Source organism: Pungitius pungitius, chromosome 9 (assembly GCF_949316345.1).
Source record: "Pungitius pungitius chromosome 9, fPunPun2.1, whole genome shotgun sequence".
In the NCBI taxonomy this organism is placed as follows: domain Eukaryota; kingdom Metazoa; phylum Chordata; class Actinopteri; order Perciformes; family Gasterosteidae; genus Pungitius; species Pungitius pungitius.
This window is the reverse complement of record NC_084908.1, coordinates 9,271,252-9,292,995: the sequence shown is the minus strand read 5'-3', so window position 1 is coordinate 9,292,995 and position 21,744 is coordinate 9,271,252. Positions and strand designations below refer to the sequence as shown.

Sequence of the window (21,744 nt, the reverse complement as noted above, 5' to 3'; positions counted from 1 at the left end):
TGAGGAAATGCTAGAGGCCGGAGTTAGATCGGTAAATAAACACATCCACTACGAAACATTGAGTTTCAAATGAATTTCAATATTATGTGTTATATGCTCCCAAAGTATTGTTTTAAGGTGTGTGAAGCCAACTATAATCAAAGAATGAAGTAAGTAGTCATCTGGCTTTTTACTTACTCGCTCTCATGTGCTCGACAATATCAGGAATCAGGAATCAGGAAACGTTTATTGCCATAGTATGTTGTACATACATGGAAATTGTCTTAAATATAGAATTGACATGGGCCGCACTGGTTGGTATCATCATTTGGAAACCAATGTTTTGATTTCATCTACGTAGCAGGAAAGGCTTTTTCCAACCACTAACACCACAAAAGCATTTCAGGCCTTCGGTATGACCCATTTTCCAAGTAACTCGAGCATTGGTTTAATTTCTTAAGAGCTTTTCGACATGCATAGTTTCAATTATTGCACTGTCATTACCCAGATCATAAGGCCACCTGGTTTTATTTCAAATGCAAGAAATAATGCCCCTGTGTTGGTGAAACATGATTGTGCACATGTATTTATGGAAGTTATAGGCATTTTCACTGTTACAGCGCTAATGTTAATAATTAAAGATGACTCTCTACAGAGAGACAGTGAGCAGAGAGACAGTGAGCATCATTCATTTTATCATTTACATTAGTACTTTTCCTACTTTGACACCACAGAGTGATTGCTGTTGCTGACATAGCCTAGGTGTGGTCAGGTATAGGCAGGTGAGTCACCTTGTAACGTTTTTTTTAAGTTGGAAGTGGAGTTATAGTAATGTTTGTCCCCTATCTACTTTACTTCTAGTTAAGCTCTTATTCAGTTTTGGTGTTAAATACACTATTTGTGGGTCATATACCTACTGACATTTCAAATTGATTTAACACGGTCCTGAGAAGTTATGGTTGTACTCCCTTTAAGTAGGCCTACTTTTGTTTTGTTTTGTTGTGGTATTTCAACCATGATTTTGACTCCGAACGCGACTGAACCAAAGCGTCCTCCCTGTGGGGGGGGGGGGGGGGTCAGATATAACCCACCTGTTGCCAGCAGCTGGCAAACAAGTGAAGATTATTCATGTTTTGAAGAGCCCGACTAAATGAGAGGTCATTTGTAAACGTGAGTTAAATGTTCCACGCTCGCCTCGTACCGTTTTGCTTGAGATCAGTAGAAACTGACCCCCCTCGCGTGAAGTGGTTTCTCCCCGGCTGTCCCTGTTCTGCGTGGAGACTCCTTTGACTGAGAGTGGTTTCAACCCACACTCAACGGGTTACTCGGGCTACGGAACTGAAGAGTGAAAAACTCCAGTCAGTCTTTGTCAAAGTTTTTTTTTTTAATAATCTGTTCGCATCATTTCTCTACCTCTGGATTTCTATAAACCACAGCTTCGTTGTCGCCTTTAAGGTAAAACATTTGTCAACCTCACGACATGCGTTGACTCTCCGCACCGCGCCGTCGGTTCAGAGTTCACATCGTAACATTTAACGTAGGACACTTTGAACATTGATATCCACTGTTTTTTGCAACACCTGTGTTTTAGAACTGCGGTTTACAGCCTCTGTCACGGAGTCGACATTGAACCTACAATTGTTCTTGTTCTTGTTTTGAATGAGGACCTGCAGTGTGATGGGCCTCGCACGCACCGTGTAACCTGTCACACGCACGGCTCACCGTGCACTCAACTGCATGCACATTTCCTCTTTTGTCCTCCTCATCTCCGCTGTTACTCCGCTGTTACTACCCTCCTACCATTCTCTGCTCTCTTTACTTGTCTTGTGTTTCTTGGCAATGCCCCCCCCCCTCCTCCACCCTCACACCCATAAGTATTGCATGACTTATTCTTGATTTGAACTTTAGCATCTGCTTGTTTAATAGTCTCCATATTCTTACCCCTCTGTCTCGAGGCTAGCTGCTGCTTAACACATAACATGTGTAGCTGAATACAAGTAGATCTACTGACATGTTTGCTGTAGCTTTGCACTTTATTGCTGCCTTCTAATGTTTACCCCAACCCCCCCCCCCCCCCCCCCCCCCAGCATTTTCCATGCTGTTGTTAAAATCGGACTCATTGGACAGATCCCTTCCCAACCCTCCCTTCACTTTACGCCACACCTTCATATTGTGTGTAACGGCCCTTTGTTTTCTCTCCTAAATCCTTTTGTGACCTTTTGTGCTTTCATACAACTTATTTCCTTTTTTCAAGGAACCATGTTCTCTAATTTGCTTGTAACCCAACTTAAACCCTGATTGATTCACCCATCTGTGTTCTGTTATTCCCCTACTTTGACTTCCCACCTCATACTTGGCGATGGATGGTGCACCTCAGCTGTGACCCGCCTGTCAGGGTGTGTTAAATCGTCTTACTATCCTACAGCATTATAACAAGGCACAAATGGCAACACAAGGCTTAATACACTTGTGTTCATTCCTATCTCACTGGCACAGAAACTAAGTCACACAACAAAAGATCGGCCAAAACAAAAATTTGGAGGAGAAAATGCACCATTAGGAAAGTGGTGAATGCTGGAAACCTCAGTTAATGAAAGAAGTATGCGAGAGAGAAAGCTGTGTGCAGTCAATTGTGTCAACGGAGCCTGAAAAAGATCAGGCACAAAGGAAGGATCACCGCTGCCAGGGGAAGAGGGACATCTGTCTGGTGTTCAGTCACGTTGTCAGTGTGTTGGCTGATCTTCATGCTGCTCATATCATATTCACTCAAGACCAGAACCAGAGAGACCTCCACCAGAGCAAAAGTCTGGGTGTCGCACTCACACATTTGTGCACGTGTAATCGTTGAAATATTCACACAATGTACGTTGTCATTATCACATTACAGGGGGCACTCCCATTAAGTAAACACCTAGTTTAAATCCTGACGTTTCTGCAGCGTCTGAGTGCATATTGTACACATTCAATGCAGGTTAAGCAACAGTTGGCTTTTAGCTGTTGTTTTTACCCACATATGTGTATATATGCAGGGGAAATCCAATGTTGTATCACGTAGCAGACCCTCAATCACTAGACATTATCACATAGCACATCACTATGAACTCCTGTCTGCCGTGGGTGCATGTAAACAGGATGTGGATCTGACGCTAATGGGACCTCAAGTATTCCTTACAGTGAACTTTGAACTGAAATTTATATTTGGCCTGGATTTTCATCATTGGAAAACAGCTGCTACCCGACCCTTAGGCATCCCTAACCGAGACTTCAAGGCTAAGCTTCTAATCCAGAATTTGGTAATAATTCATTATTGTCTTTTGTTGTCTCCCCGAATAATTGATTATAATAAATCAATTACAAACCAACAAAAAACAGAACATGTTTTCTCTGGGTCTTTGACAAATGTTTATGATATTGTCGCATGTAACTGCAAACAGATTTTGGATAGAAGTGTGGCCCTTTAAATGTCCACATGTCCAAGTCAGAGGAACCAGCGCACTTCCTCCAGACCCACTCGTACCACCAGCTCACAGCGCTGACAATGCGTCGTTCTGTCCCCAGAGGCGTCACAATGCAGCTCTCATGGGACAAAATGACCCGAGCCCGAACTGCATGACTCATCGTCGCCTCACACTGACAGCGGACCTGGGATTTTAACAGAGCCACCCTGGAGTTATTTCATGGGGCCTCTGGTAATCCTAGTACATAATTTATGTCTTATCCAGGCACAGATCACACACAAAAGCAAAGTATAAACGATCATGGATACACTCCTGGTTTGCTTCCTCACAATGCCGTTAAAAACGGGCTCAGGACGAGCGGAGACACGACCAGAGCTTTCAAATTCCTAAAATGTCTGTCGGTATTTTTTCCCTCACCTTTGTCCCGCCTCCCCTTCCCTTCCCCCTCTAGTCTCAGGTAGACGAATAGACACCATGGTGGGAGTGGAGTGCGGATCTGAGCGGGAGAAGGTGTGATCGCAGTCCTTCCGAGCAGAGGGAGAATGGCTCAGCGCGTTGTCCTTGACCTCAACCACCCCCTCATTGAATTTGGACTGGAGTAAGTGTTCAATCGGTCCTCCATCCCGTCAAGCTCCTCCGGTTTTCTTTTCTTTTTTGTTGTTGTTTGCTTCACTGTTTTTCAATCTAGCGCTTTTTAAGTTGAAGGCTGTGACGGCGGGACGAAAATAAGGAAGGGAGGTGACGGGAGTCTGGGCGGGCAGGCAGATCGTAATGCGCCTCGTCACGGAGCTTTTGTCCATGTTTCTTATAAACCGTCAGCTAAACCTTATTGCCTTCATAAAAGGACACCTATTTATGGAAGTAAATCTGTGCCATCGGGGGTTGAAATAAAAAGGTGATTGAATTTCTAGCACTGAATATTTATGCATTGAAATTATGTACCTGAATGTTTTTCAACATTAAAACACCGCAAAAAAATTCAACCTAAAAAAAATCACTGTTGAAATATTCAGCCGCGAAAGAAATGACGGTAACAATATTCAACCCAAAAAATTTCAACCGTGAGACACCAACATCCGGGACACTAAGGTAGAGCAATCGATTCTAGATTCAAGATCAGGAGCATGCATCAAGCTAAAGGAGCGAGCACCCAAAACAGCTTGGGCTTCGGATTGTAGCCATGTCCAATAATAACGGGGCTTTAACTCTTCTTCATGCCATCAGTGTGGTTTGTGTACATTTAAAGACTGTATTGGACATGAACTAAGCGGAAGTTAAACGAGAGCGTACAGCCGCTCAGAATACGCCTCTTCTAGTTTTGAATTAATTTAATGATGCTGAGATCCTTCGACAAGCTGTTAGGAGTGATTGGCGGTTTTGAAACCAGGAACGCGCTTGAAGAGGCACATGAGCGGCTGTATCATAGTGGGGGGGCAGCGGCTCTAGCGGAGCGTGCAGACGCATAAACCCGACAGGACATGGAGGAATAACCGCAGTAGCGCCGAGTGCGGAAAGTGGTCGGTGGAAGGATCCTTTTTCACAGCGGCACAAGCCGATCTCAGTTGGGTATTAAGCGGCATTCAAAGTCCACGTAACGTTAAATGAGTCTTCATGACCATGGGTAAACTTTATTGAGGATCTGGCTCAACACAGCGACCTGCAAGTAGCGCAGAGTCTTAAATAAAGGGATGTACGTCTTAATGCGAGGCTTTAGAATTTATCTCAAAGGGATCCTGTATTTGCTCATAAAGTCTGAAACGAGAACCCATTTTTCAGTGACGGTGTTACGTGCCTACTGGTTTTTGAACTACTGGTTTGGCTACGGGTGCGTGTTTGTTTTCCCCCGACAGGCAGATGTTGTCTGCCTCCGTCACTTGAGTCGTCACACATTTGCAAACATATTGTGCTAAAAATGTTCAAAAATGCATCCCATATCCATTGCAGCGATTACGATTGTATAAGTGAGCACTACGTCACTGCCACGTATGAAGAAATACATAAAAGAACATTTATTAAAAGTCTGCCACAACCGGGATTCGAACTGTGTCCCGCAAAACAACGTTGTGCCACCAAGCAGTTGCGCTACACACTCAGCCAACTGAGCTTATAGGATTTTGACTGATTTGTATAGTTGTAATAAGGTTGTATATCGTCAGTTGCAAGCAAACGTTTTGGTTGAGGGTGAACATTATATGTTCTTTTATGTATTTCTTCATACGTTGCCACACTGATGGCATAAAGAAGAGTTAAAGCCCCATTATTATTGGACATGGCTACAATCCAAAACCGAAGGTGTTTTGGGGGCTCGCTCCTTTAGCTTGACGCACGCTCCTGATCTTGAATCTAGAATCGATTGCTCTTCCTTAGTGTCCCGGATGTTGGTGTCTCACGGTTGAAATGTTTTGGGCTGAATATTGTAACCCGTCATTTCTTTTGCGGCTGAATATTGTAACCATGTTTTTTATTTCGGCTGAATATTTTAAGTTTTCTTTTAGGTTGAATTTTTTTGCAGTGTTTTAATGTTGAAAAACATTCAGGTACATAATTTAAATTCATAAATATTCAGTGCTAGAAATTCAATCACCCTTTTATTTCAACCCCCGATGGCACAGATTTACTTCCATACCTATTGGTTTGGTTGCACCGGGTTTTTATATGTTCTGTTTCAGAGACATTGCAGCCCTGATTGTCTTTTGTGTGGCTCTCTGTGTGCTATCTGTGTTAAAGTACTGAGTCAATGGGAACTGGACTTGCTGTGATGAAAACAATCAGTCCAGTTTGCCATGTCAGTACATCTAGATAGCGCAGGAAGGGGGGGGGTCACACAGCAGGCAAACTGGGCTGAGCTGCCCACCCATGAATGAAAATGACATCCGACTCTTGTTGGGCGGTTTGGTTGCGGGTTTCCGTCCCACGACGCAACTGGCGAGTGAGTCACAAGGTCGTCGGCTTTTATCCGTGGTGTCCTTTACGGTGGTGACCAACCGTCCTCAAAGAGCTTTGTTAAATCTGTCCTTGTGTCCCTGTGTCAGGAGCCCCGTGGACGAGGAAGGCGTCCACGACTCGTTCAGCCAGCTGATCGCAGAGCAGAATGACCATGACGCCGTGGAGCTACAGCAGCTGCAGAGACAACTGCGCGAGGAGGACCCATGTAAGTCCTGGGCCGTAACGACTGCACGTACACCAGGCAAAGGCGGAGTTTTTTTTGTATTTAAGTAACTTAATTTAACACATTGAAAATGAGAACAGGGACAAACTTGATAATCCACCATTCAAGTAAGGATTCCTGTCCTTCGTGGAAAAAGGGTATCTACGGCCCTTTTGTTGGAATGCCACATGTTGCTGAGGCTTAAATGTAACGTTTTGTTCTTAAACGCTAAAAAATACAGGAAAGCCACACTTTTTGATCATCATGTCCAACGTCCCTAATCGGAAACGTCTTGTGTCCAGCGCATCCTGACATTGACGATAAAAGTGATACTTCTGACCTTCTCATTCTCAGCAGTAGACTTTTTTTTTTTTCATGTGTTTTCTTTTTCTCTCCTATTTCCTCAGACGATGTGTCCTCCTTGTCCAGCCCTGGACGTGACTTCAGGGAAAGGAGGCAGGGACAAAGGAACGTGGAAAGGGAGGAGGATGTAAGACAGGGAGACCCCCTCCTTGGCGAACGTTGGTCCTCGGACACCATGAGGGTCCTGTCCTCCATGCCCAGTCGCACCATCGGTGAGGCCCGCAGGCGGCCACATTGAAATCGCCATGCTTGAATGTTGCTGATTGACAAAAAATAGACAATAATAGAAACAATAATAGGTAAAAAAATCAGCTGCAGCGGTGGGACCTAGCAGGTCGTTGTTGTAATATTTTAATTTCCAAAGCTCCTTTGAGGGTAGACAAACCTTCTACAATTGTTAAAAAACATTCAAAGCCCAGCGCAGGACTTGTTGCTGAGACAAAGCCTGTATTTTAGTTCCTTTTCCTTATGCCCTTTTGTGGGTCATAAGTTTTCAAACAGGAAACCCTGTCTGCACACTCATGACTCAAGATGCCAGGTTTAAAGTAAGTGTATTACCACAGGTAACCCACAAAGCCATGGAAGTGCGTTCAGTGGAACCTGTAGACGCTACTGTGGAGCTACAGATCAGTAAAAACAAGATTTTGCCGTTTTAGTTGAGCAGTTTCATGGGGAAGCTGTACGTTTGTCATCTTCCTGTCTGGTGCCTCATGTTGCTGGAGATAACTTGTGAGTTTTCATCGAACTGCAGACAGCAACATTCAACAGTCTCTTTATGTTCTGTTTAAAAATCAGTTTCATATTTCCTTTTAGAAAACGGTGTTATTTTCAAACCTTAATTAACTTCAGGTTTGAATGACAATCGCCACAGAAGAATTACTGAATGCGGCGTCCCTGGTTTTAATCCAACCTTTGTTACACGTGGCTTTTTAATTCAGAACTACGGGAAGCCTACAGATATAGACACACGTCTTGAGGCCACCGTCGATGGAGCATCGAGAAGTCACAGTATTCTCAGCTGGTGGAGCAGAAGCAGTAAATGCTGTCGATCCGCTCCCTCTGTCAGGTCGCAGCAGGGGAGCCATCATCTCTCAGTACTACAACAGGACCATGCAGCTCCGGAGACGCAGGCAGAGCAGACCCGCCATCCGGGACTTCCCCCACTCTGCCAGGCCAAGCATACGAGGCTACGGCTTGGAGGCCGACACTACGGACGCAGAGGGTGAGGGGGAGGATGTGATGACACACTTAGAACAAGAGCCCCATCGTGTTTGATAAGTTTACTGTGTAATCAATGCTGCCGCTGTGTGTGTGTGTGTGTTACAGTGAGTAAGCGGGATCGTTTGGTGAACAACCTTCAGAACCTGTCGGTGAGCGACCGAATCCGGATGCTCAGAGCGATGCCTCTCAATTTAACTGAGAAGCAGAATCTCAGGTAGACGTGGGCCTCATTCTCAGTATTCATGTTTGTTCACTGTGTCTTTTATGTTTCAGTGTGAATCTTTCTCTCTTTGTCTTCAGGGAGTTAACTTTGCAAAGGGGGAAAAGCCAGAATTCTGCCAGTCAAATCCCCTGTTGCAGTCAACTCAAATATTACATCATCATCGTAAGTCAAGTACTTCACGGGAAACATGTTTCTGTGCTCTACTTACTTTCCCATACGTACAACCCTGAGCACTTCTTCCTCTGACACAGTGTCTACATACTGTTATTGCTCCGTTGTAGATCTAAGTCCATTCAGTACATTTACTGTATCCTAATGATCAGAAGATGATGTTTGCAGATCTTCATATTTCCATTTCAAGGGTGAAAACTGAACTATTATATATTATGAGACTACTACTACTAACAGGAGCATTAAATATTTCAGTCAGTGTAGTTTACAAAAATAGCACACGGTCTAGAAGCCGGAGTCATCTTGCTTCCTGTACTGGCAGGTAGTTAACTGAGGACTTGTCTTTGCTCTTTGTAAACCATGGGAAGTTTATGTTTGTCTTCCATTTGTTATATTTAGTCCTCACAACAGCTGTCCAGGCATAATAACATTGTGATCATTCCTGTTTCACCAGATTTGTGAAACATCAACAGTGCTCTGAGTTGTTGTCAATTAATATAAATTCTATTGAAAGATAAATAGGATAATAATAAGACAACAGACAGTGATGTAATTGGGTGTCAGTATTTCCTGTAGGTGTGTGGATGTGTAATCACTCTGTTGCCCGAGCCTTTTACAGATTTCAGACTCGACAGGACGGATTGTACTGCTTCCTTGTGACTCACTTTGTGTAGAACATGCAAGTTTCTTATCCCCCCCCCCAGGGTGCCAGACACAGCTGGTACAGCTGGCTGTCCTTCCTGCACTCCCTTCAGCTGTGGCAGGTGCCGCTGAAGACAGTGAGCGGGCGCTTCGGCACCGGTGTCCTCTCGTACTTCCTGTTCCTCAAGACCCTACTCCTCTTCAACGTCTTCCTCTTCCTGGTGACAGGGGCCTTCTTGGTGCTGCCTCAGGCTGTGCACCCTCCCGCGCTGCACGCGGAGAGACGCTCCTTCACCGGACTGGAGCTCCTCACCGGAGCGGTGAGCCGTGTGCTGTTGTGACACCTTATTGCAACATCTGCAACATCGACGTCATGTGTCCCAGTGCTGTAGGCCTGTTTGATGGGTTTCCATTAACAAATTCATCTTTCAACGGATGGAATCAAAGGGGACATCTTGTTTCCAGCAGTTTAACAATAATCAAGTTTAAAATAATCAAGTTTACCTTACTGGTTTTGAGGCACACCAAATATAATTTAAAACATTTTTTTGTAAATGACCGTGTCTCTATTTCTTTGTCTTAGGGCTACTTCTCGGACACAGTGATGTACTACGGGTACTACAGTAACTACACCCTGAGTAGCCCCTGTAGGGATGATGATGGAGAGCAGAGCATTTCTTCGTCCAATGGAACCAGCCCGGACTGCAAGTCCAAGCGCCTCCTGTACAACATGCCGTTCGCATACTTCTCCACCATCGGAGTCTCTTTCTTCATCACGTGTATTATCCTTGTGTACAGGTACAGTGTTGTTGCTGCTAGCTCAAATGCATGCCGTAGCACAAACTGTACTAACATTAAATGTTCTTTGTGTTTTACTGTAATGTTATCTCATGAAGTGTGCTAACATGTAATTTCCTCACAGCATGTCAAAGTCGTTTGGTCAAAGCTTCAGAATCGACAACTCCCACAGTATTTTGGCCATGAAGGTCTTCTGCTCCTGGGACTTCAAGGTCATTAAGAAATCGTCTGTCAAACTCATGTCTGAGAATATCTGCACGCAGCTCAAGGTACGTGACTGCACATACACTTCAATTAACAAAAAACACATCATCCCTCTCTTTGCCACGTAATTCTTCTTCCCCCTTCAATAATTCTATCTTCTTCCTTCTGCAGGAGCTGCTAGCAGAGGTGAATCACAAGCATGTCAAGAACACTGGGTGCCAGAAGCTGTGGAGAATGATGGTTCATGGCCTGGCATGGACTATCTGCCTAGCAAGCACCATCGCCTGTGTGCTTGCTATTTACTACTTCTCTGACCACATGCATCAGGTGAGGCGACTTTGAATCAGGGTCCAAAGTCAACATTTTCATAAATGAATACTGAGACTTCATCCTGCATAGTGTGCTTTTAAACATTGTACTTTATTGCTGTCGGAATTCCCAATCAAATCTTTAAGACTTGTTATTACTTGGGCTTCTCAACTCGGTGAAACTAAAGGCCCACTTTTCATTGTTATATAAAATTCCAAAATAAATGTTGAGTTATGCTGCTCTCCGCTGTAATGATCAAAATATTCTGCTTATCTTCACCCATCACTGCTGGCCAATAGGCATCTAAATGGGTTTATTCAAATGTCCTGCCGCACGCTTCAGTGCTTTTACTGGCACAGTTCGGCTCTCACATCACTTCCTTATTTTGCAAAAACCGAACCCTTTTGTTAGGTTAAGGATAGTTTCAAAACCCATTTATCTCCCCCTGATGTGTCCTGATTGCCATGGTTGTTGAATTTGACATTTGGTATTTATATGCAATGATTGAACCAATTTAGATTATCAAATTAACTTATTTATACTTATATATATATTTATACCATAATTATTATTATCATATACTTTGTATTCATTCTAGCTGGTTGGGAATAGCTGCTGTATACCTAACAGACTGATATATATATATAACAATAGCATCTAAACATCTCTAACTATATTGATATTTGCGCTCCAATAGAGTTTCTTGTGACTCCTGCTGGTAATTGAAGAATGGTTATCGATGGTATTCAAGAAGTGGCTGCTGAAAGCTCTCTCTCCCCACCAGAACCTCCAGCATACTTCTCGTAATGCCATGCAGGACCCCTTGTTGCATGAGGCCAGCCTGCTGGCGCTCCCTGTGGTGGTCTCCCTCATCAACCGGCTGCTGCCTGGCCTGTTCAACCTCGCAGCCTGGATGGAGGACTATGACTCACCTTCAGTGCGCACATATGTCGCCATTGGCAGGTACGGGCCTGAGGAACATGGCTTTGGGGAGGCGTAGTGGTGTAAAGAGTTTAAGAAAGGGCCGTACGGATGGTAGCATGTTGGGAGTTGTCTGCTTTTTTTTTTTTCTTTTAGAAACCTGATGTTAAAAGTAAGCGTGCTGGGAGTCCTGTGCTACCACTGGTTGGGTCGTGTGGCTGCTGACCCTGAGATCATTGGGCTGAAGGTAAGCAATGACTCGCTTTTTATGCTGACAGAGCAGTGGCTCAGTGTAGTATTTATTTAATGACTCTGTTCTGTTTTGATAATAATGTCTTCAGTGCTGGGAGAGTTTTGTGGGCCAGGAGCTTTATCGTTTCCTACTTATGGAGTTCATCTTCACTCTACTGGAGACCTTGTTTGGGGAGTTTCTTTGGAGGTTTGGAGGCTTTGCTTTTTAATACAGCAAAGCTCGCATTGTAATATTCACTCTCACTGAAAACATTAGTGCTTATAAACTCACTTTCTTCCTTTTTGTCTACAGGTTGTTTTCGGAGAAGGTGCTGAAGAGGAGGAGGAAGCCAGTGTTTGATATCGCCAGGAACGTCCTTGAGCTCATCTATGGACAGACGTTGGCCTGGTACCCGACTCGCTGTTAAGATGTACACACAGGCTTGTTCTGTACAGTCAAATTGTTTAATGGCATTGTCGACGTGTTTTTCAGGTTGGGCGTCCTCTTCACTCCTGTCCTTCCTGCAGTGCAGATTTGCAAACTCCTGCTACTGTTCTACATTAAAATGGTAGTTGAAATAATACATTTTCAATCAAAATGGAACCTTTACAATCATACATCTCCCAAGTTGTTTCCTTGTGTTGTATAAGCATGTCTGCAATACATGCATCCCTGCCTATTAGAACAAATTTAGTTTAGATGTCTACTGAATCTTATATTGGCATTTGTTGTTTTTTTTGTCTGGAACACGAAAGTGCATCCGTGACCTCGACAACATTAGTTTGAACTAGGGCTGTCAAAAATAGCGCGTTAACGGCGTTAATCAGCTGTTTGTTGTTAATTACGTCAATTTTTTTGACGCATTTCACGCATGCGCAGTGTGACAAATTATTCAGGTCAGTAAAGTGCCTCTTCCTCTAGGGAATGCACTTCATCCTATACAACACATTACTGCCACCTGCAGGCATATGTCAGGACGTCAGGTTCAGCAAGTCGTTTGCGCCAGAGACCCGCACCCCCCCCCCCCCCCTCCCCGTTCTCGCGCAGCAGAACAGAGAAAAAAAGCTCCGCCCAGCAGAGCTTGGCTAAGAGCAGCGCTGAGGTAGAGGACCATCGGAGAGACCCGTAATACTGTTCTGAAACATGCGGAGGAAGGGAAGCCAATGCGATCTAAATCCTCCCAGGTATGGGAATATTTCACACTGAAATGGGGGTGGTAGCGGATTTCTTTGCAGCGCCAGTCGTTCTAATCGCCGCGCTCGACTTCAAGGTGTAACCTTTATTATTGTTCGGTCTGAAACGGCGCGCCCAGTGACGGGTGGTGCAGCAATATTGTTGTTCGGGTGGAAATCGGGAGAAAGGTCGGTCCGGGAGATTTTCGGGAGGGGCTTTGAAACATCGGGAGGGTTGACATGTCTGGTCATGTCTGGTCATCGCAGCCCTGAACCATCAGGAGCACAAACTCACAGCAGAGTGGGATAAACTGCAGAGGCTCGAGACCCTTCTAGAGCCATGCAGGGAAATCAGTCTGTGACTTATCAAATAACATTGCTTTGATTATTTTCTGAAATGAATTTCTGAAAAATCAAATATCAATAACATGTATTTATGTAAAAAATAATAATGATGATAATAATGATAATTATGTATCTGTGTCCTGTTATTTATCTTTATTATGCATTTCAGAAAGAAAAAATGGTTAGGATTCAGGTGTGATTAATCATGATTAATCCACTGAAAATTCTGATTAATTTGATTAAAATTTTTAATCATTTGACAGCCCTAGTTTGAACACAAAATCTCTTGGTGCAGCCTTAATTGTTGGAGATATCTTAGGATGGAGGCGGTGACCCTGTACTCTGGTCTCTGTTTTCTGTCCCCACAGAGCAGCGTGATGATGAACTGTCAGGCCCCCAGGAATCCGTACCGGGTCAGCCAGATGACAACCGTCTTCATCACTCTCCTCTGCTTCCCCTCCTTCCTCGGCTCCTCTGTTTGTGTCACATTCACCATGTGGAGGTACACACACACACACCTTCTTTGAATAAACACACACTGTGTGCACACACACACACACACACACACACGCACACACACACACATACACAGTCAAGTGAGGATGGAAAACATTCTTGCGTCCTTTCAAAAAAGAATTCTCTCCTGTGTTTATGACTTGGGAACAGGTTAAACAGGAAAAGGTTTGGCAGGTATGAAAACATATTTTTTGTTTGTTGTTGTAGCACTTATTTCATCCACAAGAGGCTGTTCATGCATCACCACTTTGATTTGCAGGGCTTGTTCCACACTACATCTGCTCTCTTCTATTTAGTGCATGGTGAATTTAAAATTCACATGGAAGAAAACATGGCTGCTTTTCGTTGTTTTCGTTTATTTTTAAAGACTTGTATTCATTTTAATCAGTTCGACAAGTGAGAGTTGACTGGTTATACCGTTGCTATGGATACCTGTAGTCTAATACACCGATCATGCGTTAAACTGTGTGCGAGAGCTTTGTCTGAGGGGTCCTGATATTCTTATCTTACACACATCCGAGAAAGATGAAATGAACGAAGAGCCCTGTGTGACGCATACAGTCTTAACGTCTGCCCTCAGCCTCACGCCCTCCTCATCGTGTGGTCCATTCCGCGGCCTCAAAACTATGATCCAGGCGGGGAAGCGATGGGTGGAAGCACTAGAAAAAGACAATCCCAACCTGTCCGTGCTGGCCAGGGCTCACTCGTACCTGGTGGAAAACCCTTTCTTCCTGTTTGTGGGAGCAGGCATCTTCCTGTGAGTACAGGTGCACACACACATAGATACAACACGTACTGACTCTGATCCGCTGTAACGCTGGACTTCCTGTATCTGTCATAAACCACGCAGCACCAAACAACCATGCTGTTTATTAGGAGTGTGTGGTTGAATCGGTCTTACATTCTCTGTAATTTCCTTCCGTCAGAGTTATCATCTACTTCCACAGTCAGGTGGTGGACGGTCAAAGGAAGATTATCGCATTGCTACAGGAACAGATAGAAAACGTAAGACATCGACTTGACCTAAGGAGCTCCATATTTTTTATGCATCAAAATACAGTTGAATAAAAAATATTTGGATGTAAAAGTAATTTTTCTCGGATATTTTTTGCTTTTTGATCTGGTTCCCCGTCTACTTGGTCACCTCTTTGCTCAGGAGGGAGAGGATAAGAAGTTTCTGATCACTCGCCTCCAGTCTATCCACGAAAAGAAAAAAACTCCTGCTCGAAGACTCACCAGTCAGGTCAGTGTTTGCTGCCGAGTGTGTTACTAAATATCTTAATACCCTCACCTCCTCTGATCTGTGTGTGTGTGTGTGTGTTTTTATTTCCTTCAGGAATCCCGATCATGAGATCCCAACCTCGAGTAGCTAAGACCAATTGTATGAGCACTGAGTGCTGGGGAGATCACAGACCCGCATGAATATAACTGGAATGATAACAGGAAAGGAGCTTGGTTCAAATCCAAATGTAATGTTCATTTAAAATGTGGTTGGATTTTACTGGGGTGTTTGTAGTGAGGCAAAAGGCACCAAGTGAAAACATCAGGTGAAACAAAGCTGTGTGCTTTATACGGTGCTGTTTATAGATGAAATGCCTGAACTCCAATGTTAGGAAGTGAAATGTTTCAGAATAACTGATGCTAATCATTTCACATGGATTTCAGTCATCTCTCGTAAAAGCACTTTCATATCAACTGTGAACAATTTTTATTTTTTTTATTTCTTGTGCATACAATTGTATGTTTTCTGCAATGTTTCTAAATGCTTCACATTTTTTTTTTTTATTAGTATGTATGTTGTATATGAGGTTATGTTTAGATACAACTGACAATTATCTGTTTGTTCAGTTTGTCCATTTAGAGGTACAACTGCACCTGTATTGTCAAACTAGTAATTAAATTATGTTTTATCATCTCAGTGTGTACTTGTAATATGTTATGTTAAGTGCGAGCACTACTACAGCACAAGAACAAAAACAGTCTGAAAAATAATATGGATACAATTTATACTATTGGCATTAATAGTACTTATGGTTACTTTACAATATATCAAGTAAACATGCAAATACAAAAGTAAAATGTATGGAGATACTGTTACAGTAGGTAAATGAATCTGATAGGAAGATACAATATACAAGATATTCTCAGTAGAAAAATATATATTTTTTCACTTTTAAGTACCCTGAAGATCAATGTAATAATCTTAATATTTGTACCTTTTTTTCCAAAATAAGAAAAGCAGCATATTTGAATGAGGTTGGAAACAGCAGCACCGCAGGTGTATTTCTCTGGTGGGGATTTGTCAACTCTTCACAAACAAAGTGGGTGTACTACAAACATCGTAACCCCCTCTCTTTGTCTTAGTGTACACCACATTAATTGCCTTGTCTTCAGAACATATCTGTGTTAAAACAAGTGAGCCCATATGTTTAAATAGCTTAACAACATTCTGATTTATTCTACCGGACTCCTCGGGCACTTATGCTGTTTGAGACCAGATTTGGAAGTATTGGCAGTTTTCTCTAAAGAGTTCAACGTTCATGCCCCTGCTGTTCTCGATGTTTAGCATCTCACTCCAGCAAGAACCCCCCCAGTGACCCCACGCTAACCTTTCTACACCTATGAAAAAGCCCCTCAACTCCCGTTACTGAGCATGCCCAGCAGCTCCTTGGGGTCCATCCCCTGCTGCTGGGCCATCTTCTGCACGTCAAAGCCCATGTGCTTCAGGAACTGGATGACGCTCATCTCCTGTCCTGTCAGCTGGTCACGAATAGTGGGGCAGGAGGGATTGCAGTGAGGCCACGGGCAGCTGTCCATCAAATGCAGCGGGCAACCCCTGGCCGGGGGCGTCCTGTGAGGTCGGAGCCTGTGTTTGCTGCCGTTGACGTGGTTGCTGTCTTGGAGGCTTCGGTCCCAGCAGTGAAGCGCTCTGGGCAGAGAGGTGCCTTTCACCTGAACGTCCGTCCAGTAGCTGCGGGGGACGAGAACATCACATAGAGGTTATTGACATGTGAAATTTGCACACTCGCGTACAATCCTGGTGTCCTGCAGTGTAATTTGACATAGTGATAGAGGATGTACACCATACTGCTTTATTTGCAGTATTAAATTAGCAGCAGAGTGTTGGATTCAATCATAATGATATATTGGAAAGTATACTTACGTTCTAGTAATGAGCTCGTGTGACAGACAGGCCGGAGAAAACATCGCCCTGAAATCAGAATCCCACAGTCAACAAAACGGTCTCTGTTCCTGCATTATGTGCGTGTGTGTGTGTGTGTGTGTCAGTCTTACGGTACTTCGCGTAGCGTGCTCCTCAGCTCCTGTCCCAGGTTCTGTATGTATCTCCACTGGCCCTCGTTGACAGGCTGCCCGGTCAGGTGGACATTGTCAGCCGTCAGCTGGGCCTCGTCAAATAGCCACTGCACCACAAACACCGGGCCTGCACAGGAGAGACGACGCACATCAGGTCAGACTTCCACTTACCCAACTGCCCCTATCGTCCAGCCACGTGGAAAGGGCGCTCACTTTTTAACGTGGGGAAGACTTTATATCCAAAGAAGCAGTTCCACTCCTCTCCCACGTGGGCCTGTCTGCAGCTCTCTGGCACCAAACCGCCCCAGTACCTGCAAAGTGTCGCCGCTTTACACAACCCTTGGTGCTTGTGAACCTCAACTTCTTATCCTGCATCAGTCCGTCCACCTGTCCGCCGGCAACCACCTGCCCTACCTGATGCCTCTCTTTATGGCCTCAGTGGGCGCACAACTGATGGTGTCCAGGCAGTCCGTGAACTTGTACTGTTTGTTGTCTAGGAACCACCCGGAGTCAACCAGGCCCCTGACCTGCACCCCACGGTGGCCCTGCGACTCCAGCTGCTCCGCAACGTGGTCCAAGTTCAGCAGCACACCTGTACCGCCCGCACTGGGGACAGGGAGAGACGGATCAGAGGGTGCAAGTGAGTTGCTGTCTTTGGTCTAACACACACACACACACACACACACACACACACACACACACACACACACACACACACACACACACACACACACACACACACACACACACACTGAACTGACCTGCTTCCTGCCAGAAGCAGAACCTTCGCGTTGTCCAGACCTTTGGTCAGCAGCTCATTCACCACCTCCCGAATGATCAGAGACCCCATGAACGCATAATGACCTGAGAACAAATATGAGTTGTTTTATTTACTGACACTGATCCTCATGACACACTGCTCGCTCCGACTGTGAAAAAGACCCATTCATTTATTCATACTTCAAAAGGGAACCTGCCTATTTACATTGAATGATACTAATACTTGACAGTTAACAATGTGTCATTTTTTTGTTATATTTCATTTTTAAAGTAATAATTTATCTTGATTACATGGAAACTTCAGGACATTTAATTGATCAGTCTGATGCTGTTTATTTATACTCCGAGCCTGGGACCTCTGCACAGAGCGTGTGTTGTGTTATTCATAAGAAGGATGTTTGTTGAACAAAAACACGATATAATGAGTCAGACATGGTTAAAGTCATGAAGTAAGTTGTAAATTGTAATGTTGATATAATAGCTAAAAGAAAAGGGCTGTCACACAAAAAGAAGGCACAGCAAAGTGAACTCTGATCCGTTGGCTCACTCGCTCCTTTTTAAAAAGCCAGCACAGAAGATCTACAAGCTCGCAGATGATTCATTCTGTCTTACTGTGATTGGTCTTCCGTGTGGCTCCGCTCCACACGTCACTGGAGCAGTACGGGATGAAGCTACAGCAGAGAGGGGGGGCAACACTTTTACTTGCACCACTTGGCCAATACAATATTCCTTGTTGCATCGTTAATGTACTTAATTGCAACCCGAAGTAGCACCCACAGCTTCACATGGTGGAAATAGTCCTATAGAGCACCAGAAAGTCAAGCAAAATGTAATCAATGAAATCATATTTTGACACAAAGGGAAGGCGAGAAAGAAGGTCTTACACCACGTTGGCGTTCCACCAGTGAGGGTTTTCCTCCGGCTGAGGTGACAGGATTCCTGTTCCTGTGAGAGACAGAAGGGGAAATCAAACGTTTACTACACTCGGCCAATGTCCTCATCGTAGGAAAGGCTGAATTTGTAAGATGCTTGTTTTAATTTACAAACCTTAATGTATTGTGAAGTGTGTGTTCACTGTGTGTGTGTGTGTGTGTGTGTGTGTGTGTGTGTGTGTGTGTGTGTGTGTGTGTGTGTGTGTGTGTGTGTGTGTGTGTGTGTGTGTGTGTGTGTGTGTGTGTGTGTTGTTAATAGGTCATTAACTTTTCCTCCTTTGGTCAGCATTTACATGCAGGAGCTGAGTGGCTGCTGTTACCTGTTTTGGTTTGCGGCCACATGGTGGAGCTCATCAGTCTTCTCATCGTCTCATACCTGCTGTCACAGGTCTGCCTGTTAAAACAGTACCATCCACCTGAACACACACACACACACACACTTGTTACGTATGGTTGTGTTTCCCTGTAATGAGCTCTACATCTGCATTGGGTTCATGCTCACCTTCTAAGAACAGCAGCCACCTCTTGCTGCCTTTAGACTCCTTGATGTAGTACCTGCGTGAGAGCGCCCAAACACATCCCTGTTAAGTATATGCACACACAGATCAATACACGCTAACACACACATGCAGACACACACAGCACAAGCTACACAGTAGGGATGCTTCCTTTGATCAACCAAACCTGAAAGATATTGGCTTTGATCACACCGTTAAAATACATCTCAGCAGGAGTCTGTTTCGTGGCTTTAACGGCTAAATATGGTATTTTCCAAACTAAACGAAGAATATGAGGAATCTCATCAAGCTGCTGGCAGCACACACAATCACAGAGGCCTCACCGACCTAATACAGCTTAATGTAGAATCATACCTGTGTAGTGAAATCAAAGCATAATCTTTTAATAACCTTTTCTAAAAGTTATCTAAAGATGATAAACTTTTCAGGATGTATATGTTAGGTCTGTGTGAAGCATCAATATTAACTGCACATCGACTGTAAATGATAACAATCATGAGATTGTCTTCATGCCCATTAGATGTATTCTTTCTGCCAATTTTTAGATCATATTGAATTGATTTGGCACAACCCTTGGACACTGGAACGTCCCCTCTATCCATCCTTTCACTTTTTGCGTGGGAAAATTTGACTAAAAGTGGGATCTTGCCCAGATCTTCTGCACAGCAGTCGAGTCACGTGGGCCTTCTGAAGATCCACTATTATTTGAGACTCTCGGCTGAGAGTGACAGTTATGTTGATAAAAACTGTATCCTGACTTGAACCTGCTTGTAGTGAATTGTGTTTTTGTCCATAAACATAACTCATGGATTAATATGCAAGCTGTTATGATTTTTTTTGTTTCCCTTTGGCGAAAGCTTTCATTATAATCGATCTTTATCTGGTTGGTGTAAATGTAACGTCCGACTTAACAGCTTCAGTCCATCCGACTAAAATCCAAGCACTCCAGTTTACTCGTGTAAACACCAAAACGTTCAGCTGCAGTACACACACACACACACATGCGTTCACTCTGATCTGGTCCTTTTGATCCATTTTGGTCACATCCAGGGTGCACATGTTAAACCTTAAAAATATTACACCACATACCAATAAGATGAGTTATTGACGCGCAGCCGGTCCACTCACCCTGCTGATGACCCGTCGTTGCAAGTCACGGTTACATTCTTCAAAAAGTGCAGCTTCATGTCTTGCTCCAGCTTCTGCGCAGAGCATGGGTACAGCGACTGCGCCAAGTTATTTATCTGTACCATGAAGTTGTCCATGTTGCCCTCCAACGCCGTGAAGTCTAACGGGAAGCTCTCTGCTCCATCCACCCGCTCCTGTTGCGCCAGAAGCTGCTGCTGCGCTCGCCGACTCTGCGCCCGCCCGCCGTGTGGGCCCCTCGCCACCACGTGTGCGCTCATGTGGATCAAGAGAAGCAGCAAGCAGGAGCGCGCCGCGGACAGACCTGCCCAGCTCCGCGGCACACCGCGGCTCTGCATGTCTAGAAGCGGATACTCTCAAATGTGCGCAAGGGACGTCAATAAAAACACCGGATATTGGTTAAGAGTCGTTAGAGAAGGGAAGAGTTCTTTGAAAACGCACGAAAACTTTCGTGAGGTCGTCGCTCATGAAAGGTGAGCAGGATGATTTCAGGTTCTGGTTCTCCATGGTGCCTCGAGGGATGGAGAGCTGGTTCGAAATTCACCTCGGATGCTTGCGCACATCATCCGAAAACCCCGAGAAGCCCGTTAAAGCGTCATTACGCGCGGCGTGGAAATCATCGCAGCCAATCAGTCAGCTCAGTGTCTCTTGTCTAGTCTTGGTCCAGGTCCTCACGAGCTGTAGACGAGGTGGACATTTATGTCAAGCCCCCCACCCCCTCCCTTAATGCTCCCTGCCCCGTGCTTGTCCCTCCCGCGGGCAAATAGTTATTATCGTTGGCGGATGCTCTTTGCGGAGCGTCGGTTTCACGCCAAGCGTGTGCTTATGCCCTGGCACGCCCCCCCCCCCCCCCAACCCCCTCAGTCGGTTTAGTCGATGGGCTCTTTGATGTAGTGTCATCGCATGGGCTCGCTGCCTTTGAAGTGTCTCTGGGTGAATGTGGTGCGAGGGGAGGATGGTCACACCATGCCGCGGAGTCCAGCGCAAACAAGTTGTCTGTGATGCATGTGTTTAATCCTCAGACAAGAGTCCGCGCCAATGCATTTCTCAGGTAAAGGTTTTGGAGTTTCTTTTGTTCTTTCGTTTTCCTCGTCTATAGCGCATTTAGAACACATCTGGTTGCTTTGAAATTCGGCGTCAACCTGTCATGATCCAAATTATATAAGCTCTATATTATTCACTTCAAGATAGACTGTTTGAAATCAGTGTGATTTAAACCAGACCATCCGTCTATGATGTCTGATGTTCAGCCACACTGCCATTAAATTTGAGTTTTCTGATGTTGAAAAGTTTTACAAGGGAGGAAATCCTGTTTTCAATATTTGTTGCTATTCATTAATCAATGATTAAT

General features: G+C 44.5%; 2 protein-coding genes across 5 annotated transcripts; one reads left to right on the top strand and one right to left on the bottom strand.

Annotated features, from left to right (window-relative positions):
- Window positions 1-1,257: 1,257 nt before the first annotated feature.
- Window positions 1,258-15,617, top strand: tmc6b (transmembrane channel-like 6b). 4 transcript variants are annotated; one of them, XM_037472785.2, is made up of 22 exons: window positions 1,258-1,337; window positions 3,889-4,035; window positions 6,470-6,588; window positions 6,993-7,160; window positions 8,015-8,170; window positions 8,275-8,383; window positions 8,470-8,554; window positions 9,268-9,525; window positions 9,789-10,003; window positions 10,128-10,272; window positions 10,379-10,534; window positions 11,301-11,479; window positions 11,594-11,684; window positions 11,779-11,876; window positions 11,982-12,077; window positions 12,162-12,237; window positions 13,555-13,688; window positions 13,853-13,876; window positions 14,283-14,459; window positions 14,629-14,707; window positions 14,859-14,945; window positions 15,039-15,617. In XM_037472785.2, the coding sequence occupies exons 2-22, from the start codon at window positions 3,980-3,982 to the stop codon at window positions 15,051-15,053; spliced, it is 2,523 nt and encodes an 840-aa protein (XP_037328682.2). In that variant the 5' UTR covers window positions 1,258-1,337; window positions 3,889-3,979; the 3' UTR covers window positions 15,054-15,617. The 4 variants fall into 4 exon arrangements, with proteins under 4 accessions (XP_037328682.2, XP_037328684.2, XP_037328681.2 ...); XM_037472787.2 differs by having other exon boundaries at window positions 1,264-1,434; window positions 14,650-14,707; XM_037472784.2 differs by having other exon boundaries at window positions 1,264-1,434.
- Window positions 15,618-15,741: 124 nt separating this feature from the next.
- notum1b (notum, palmitoleoyl-protein carboxylesterase b) lies at window positions 15,742-21,087 on the bottom strand. Its single transcript, XM_037472789.2, has 11 exons — window positions 20,376-21,087; window positions 19,232-19,284; window positions 19,050-19,145; window positions 18,682-18,742; window positions 18,410-18,468; window positions 17,779-17,881; window positions 17,432-17,623; window positions 17,231-17,328; window positions 16,997-17,144; window positions 16,866-16,913; window positions 15,742-16,673 (listed from the first exon to the last, which is right to left on the bottom strand). Exons 1-11 carry the CDS (start codon window positions 20,729-20,731, stop codon window positions 16,337-16,339), a joined length of 1,551 nt encoding a protein of 516 aa, XP_037328686.2. The 5' UTR covers window positions 20,732-21,087; the 3' UTR covers window positions 15,742-16,336.
- Window positions 21,088-21,744: the final 657 nt, after the last annotated feature.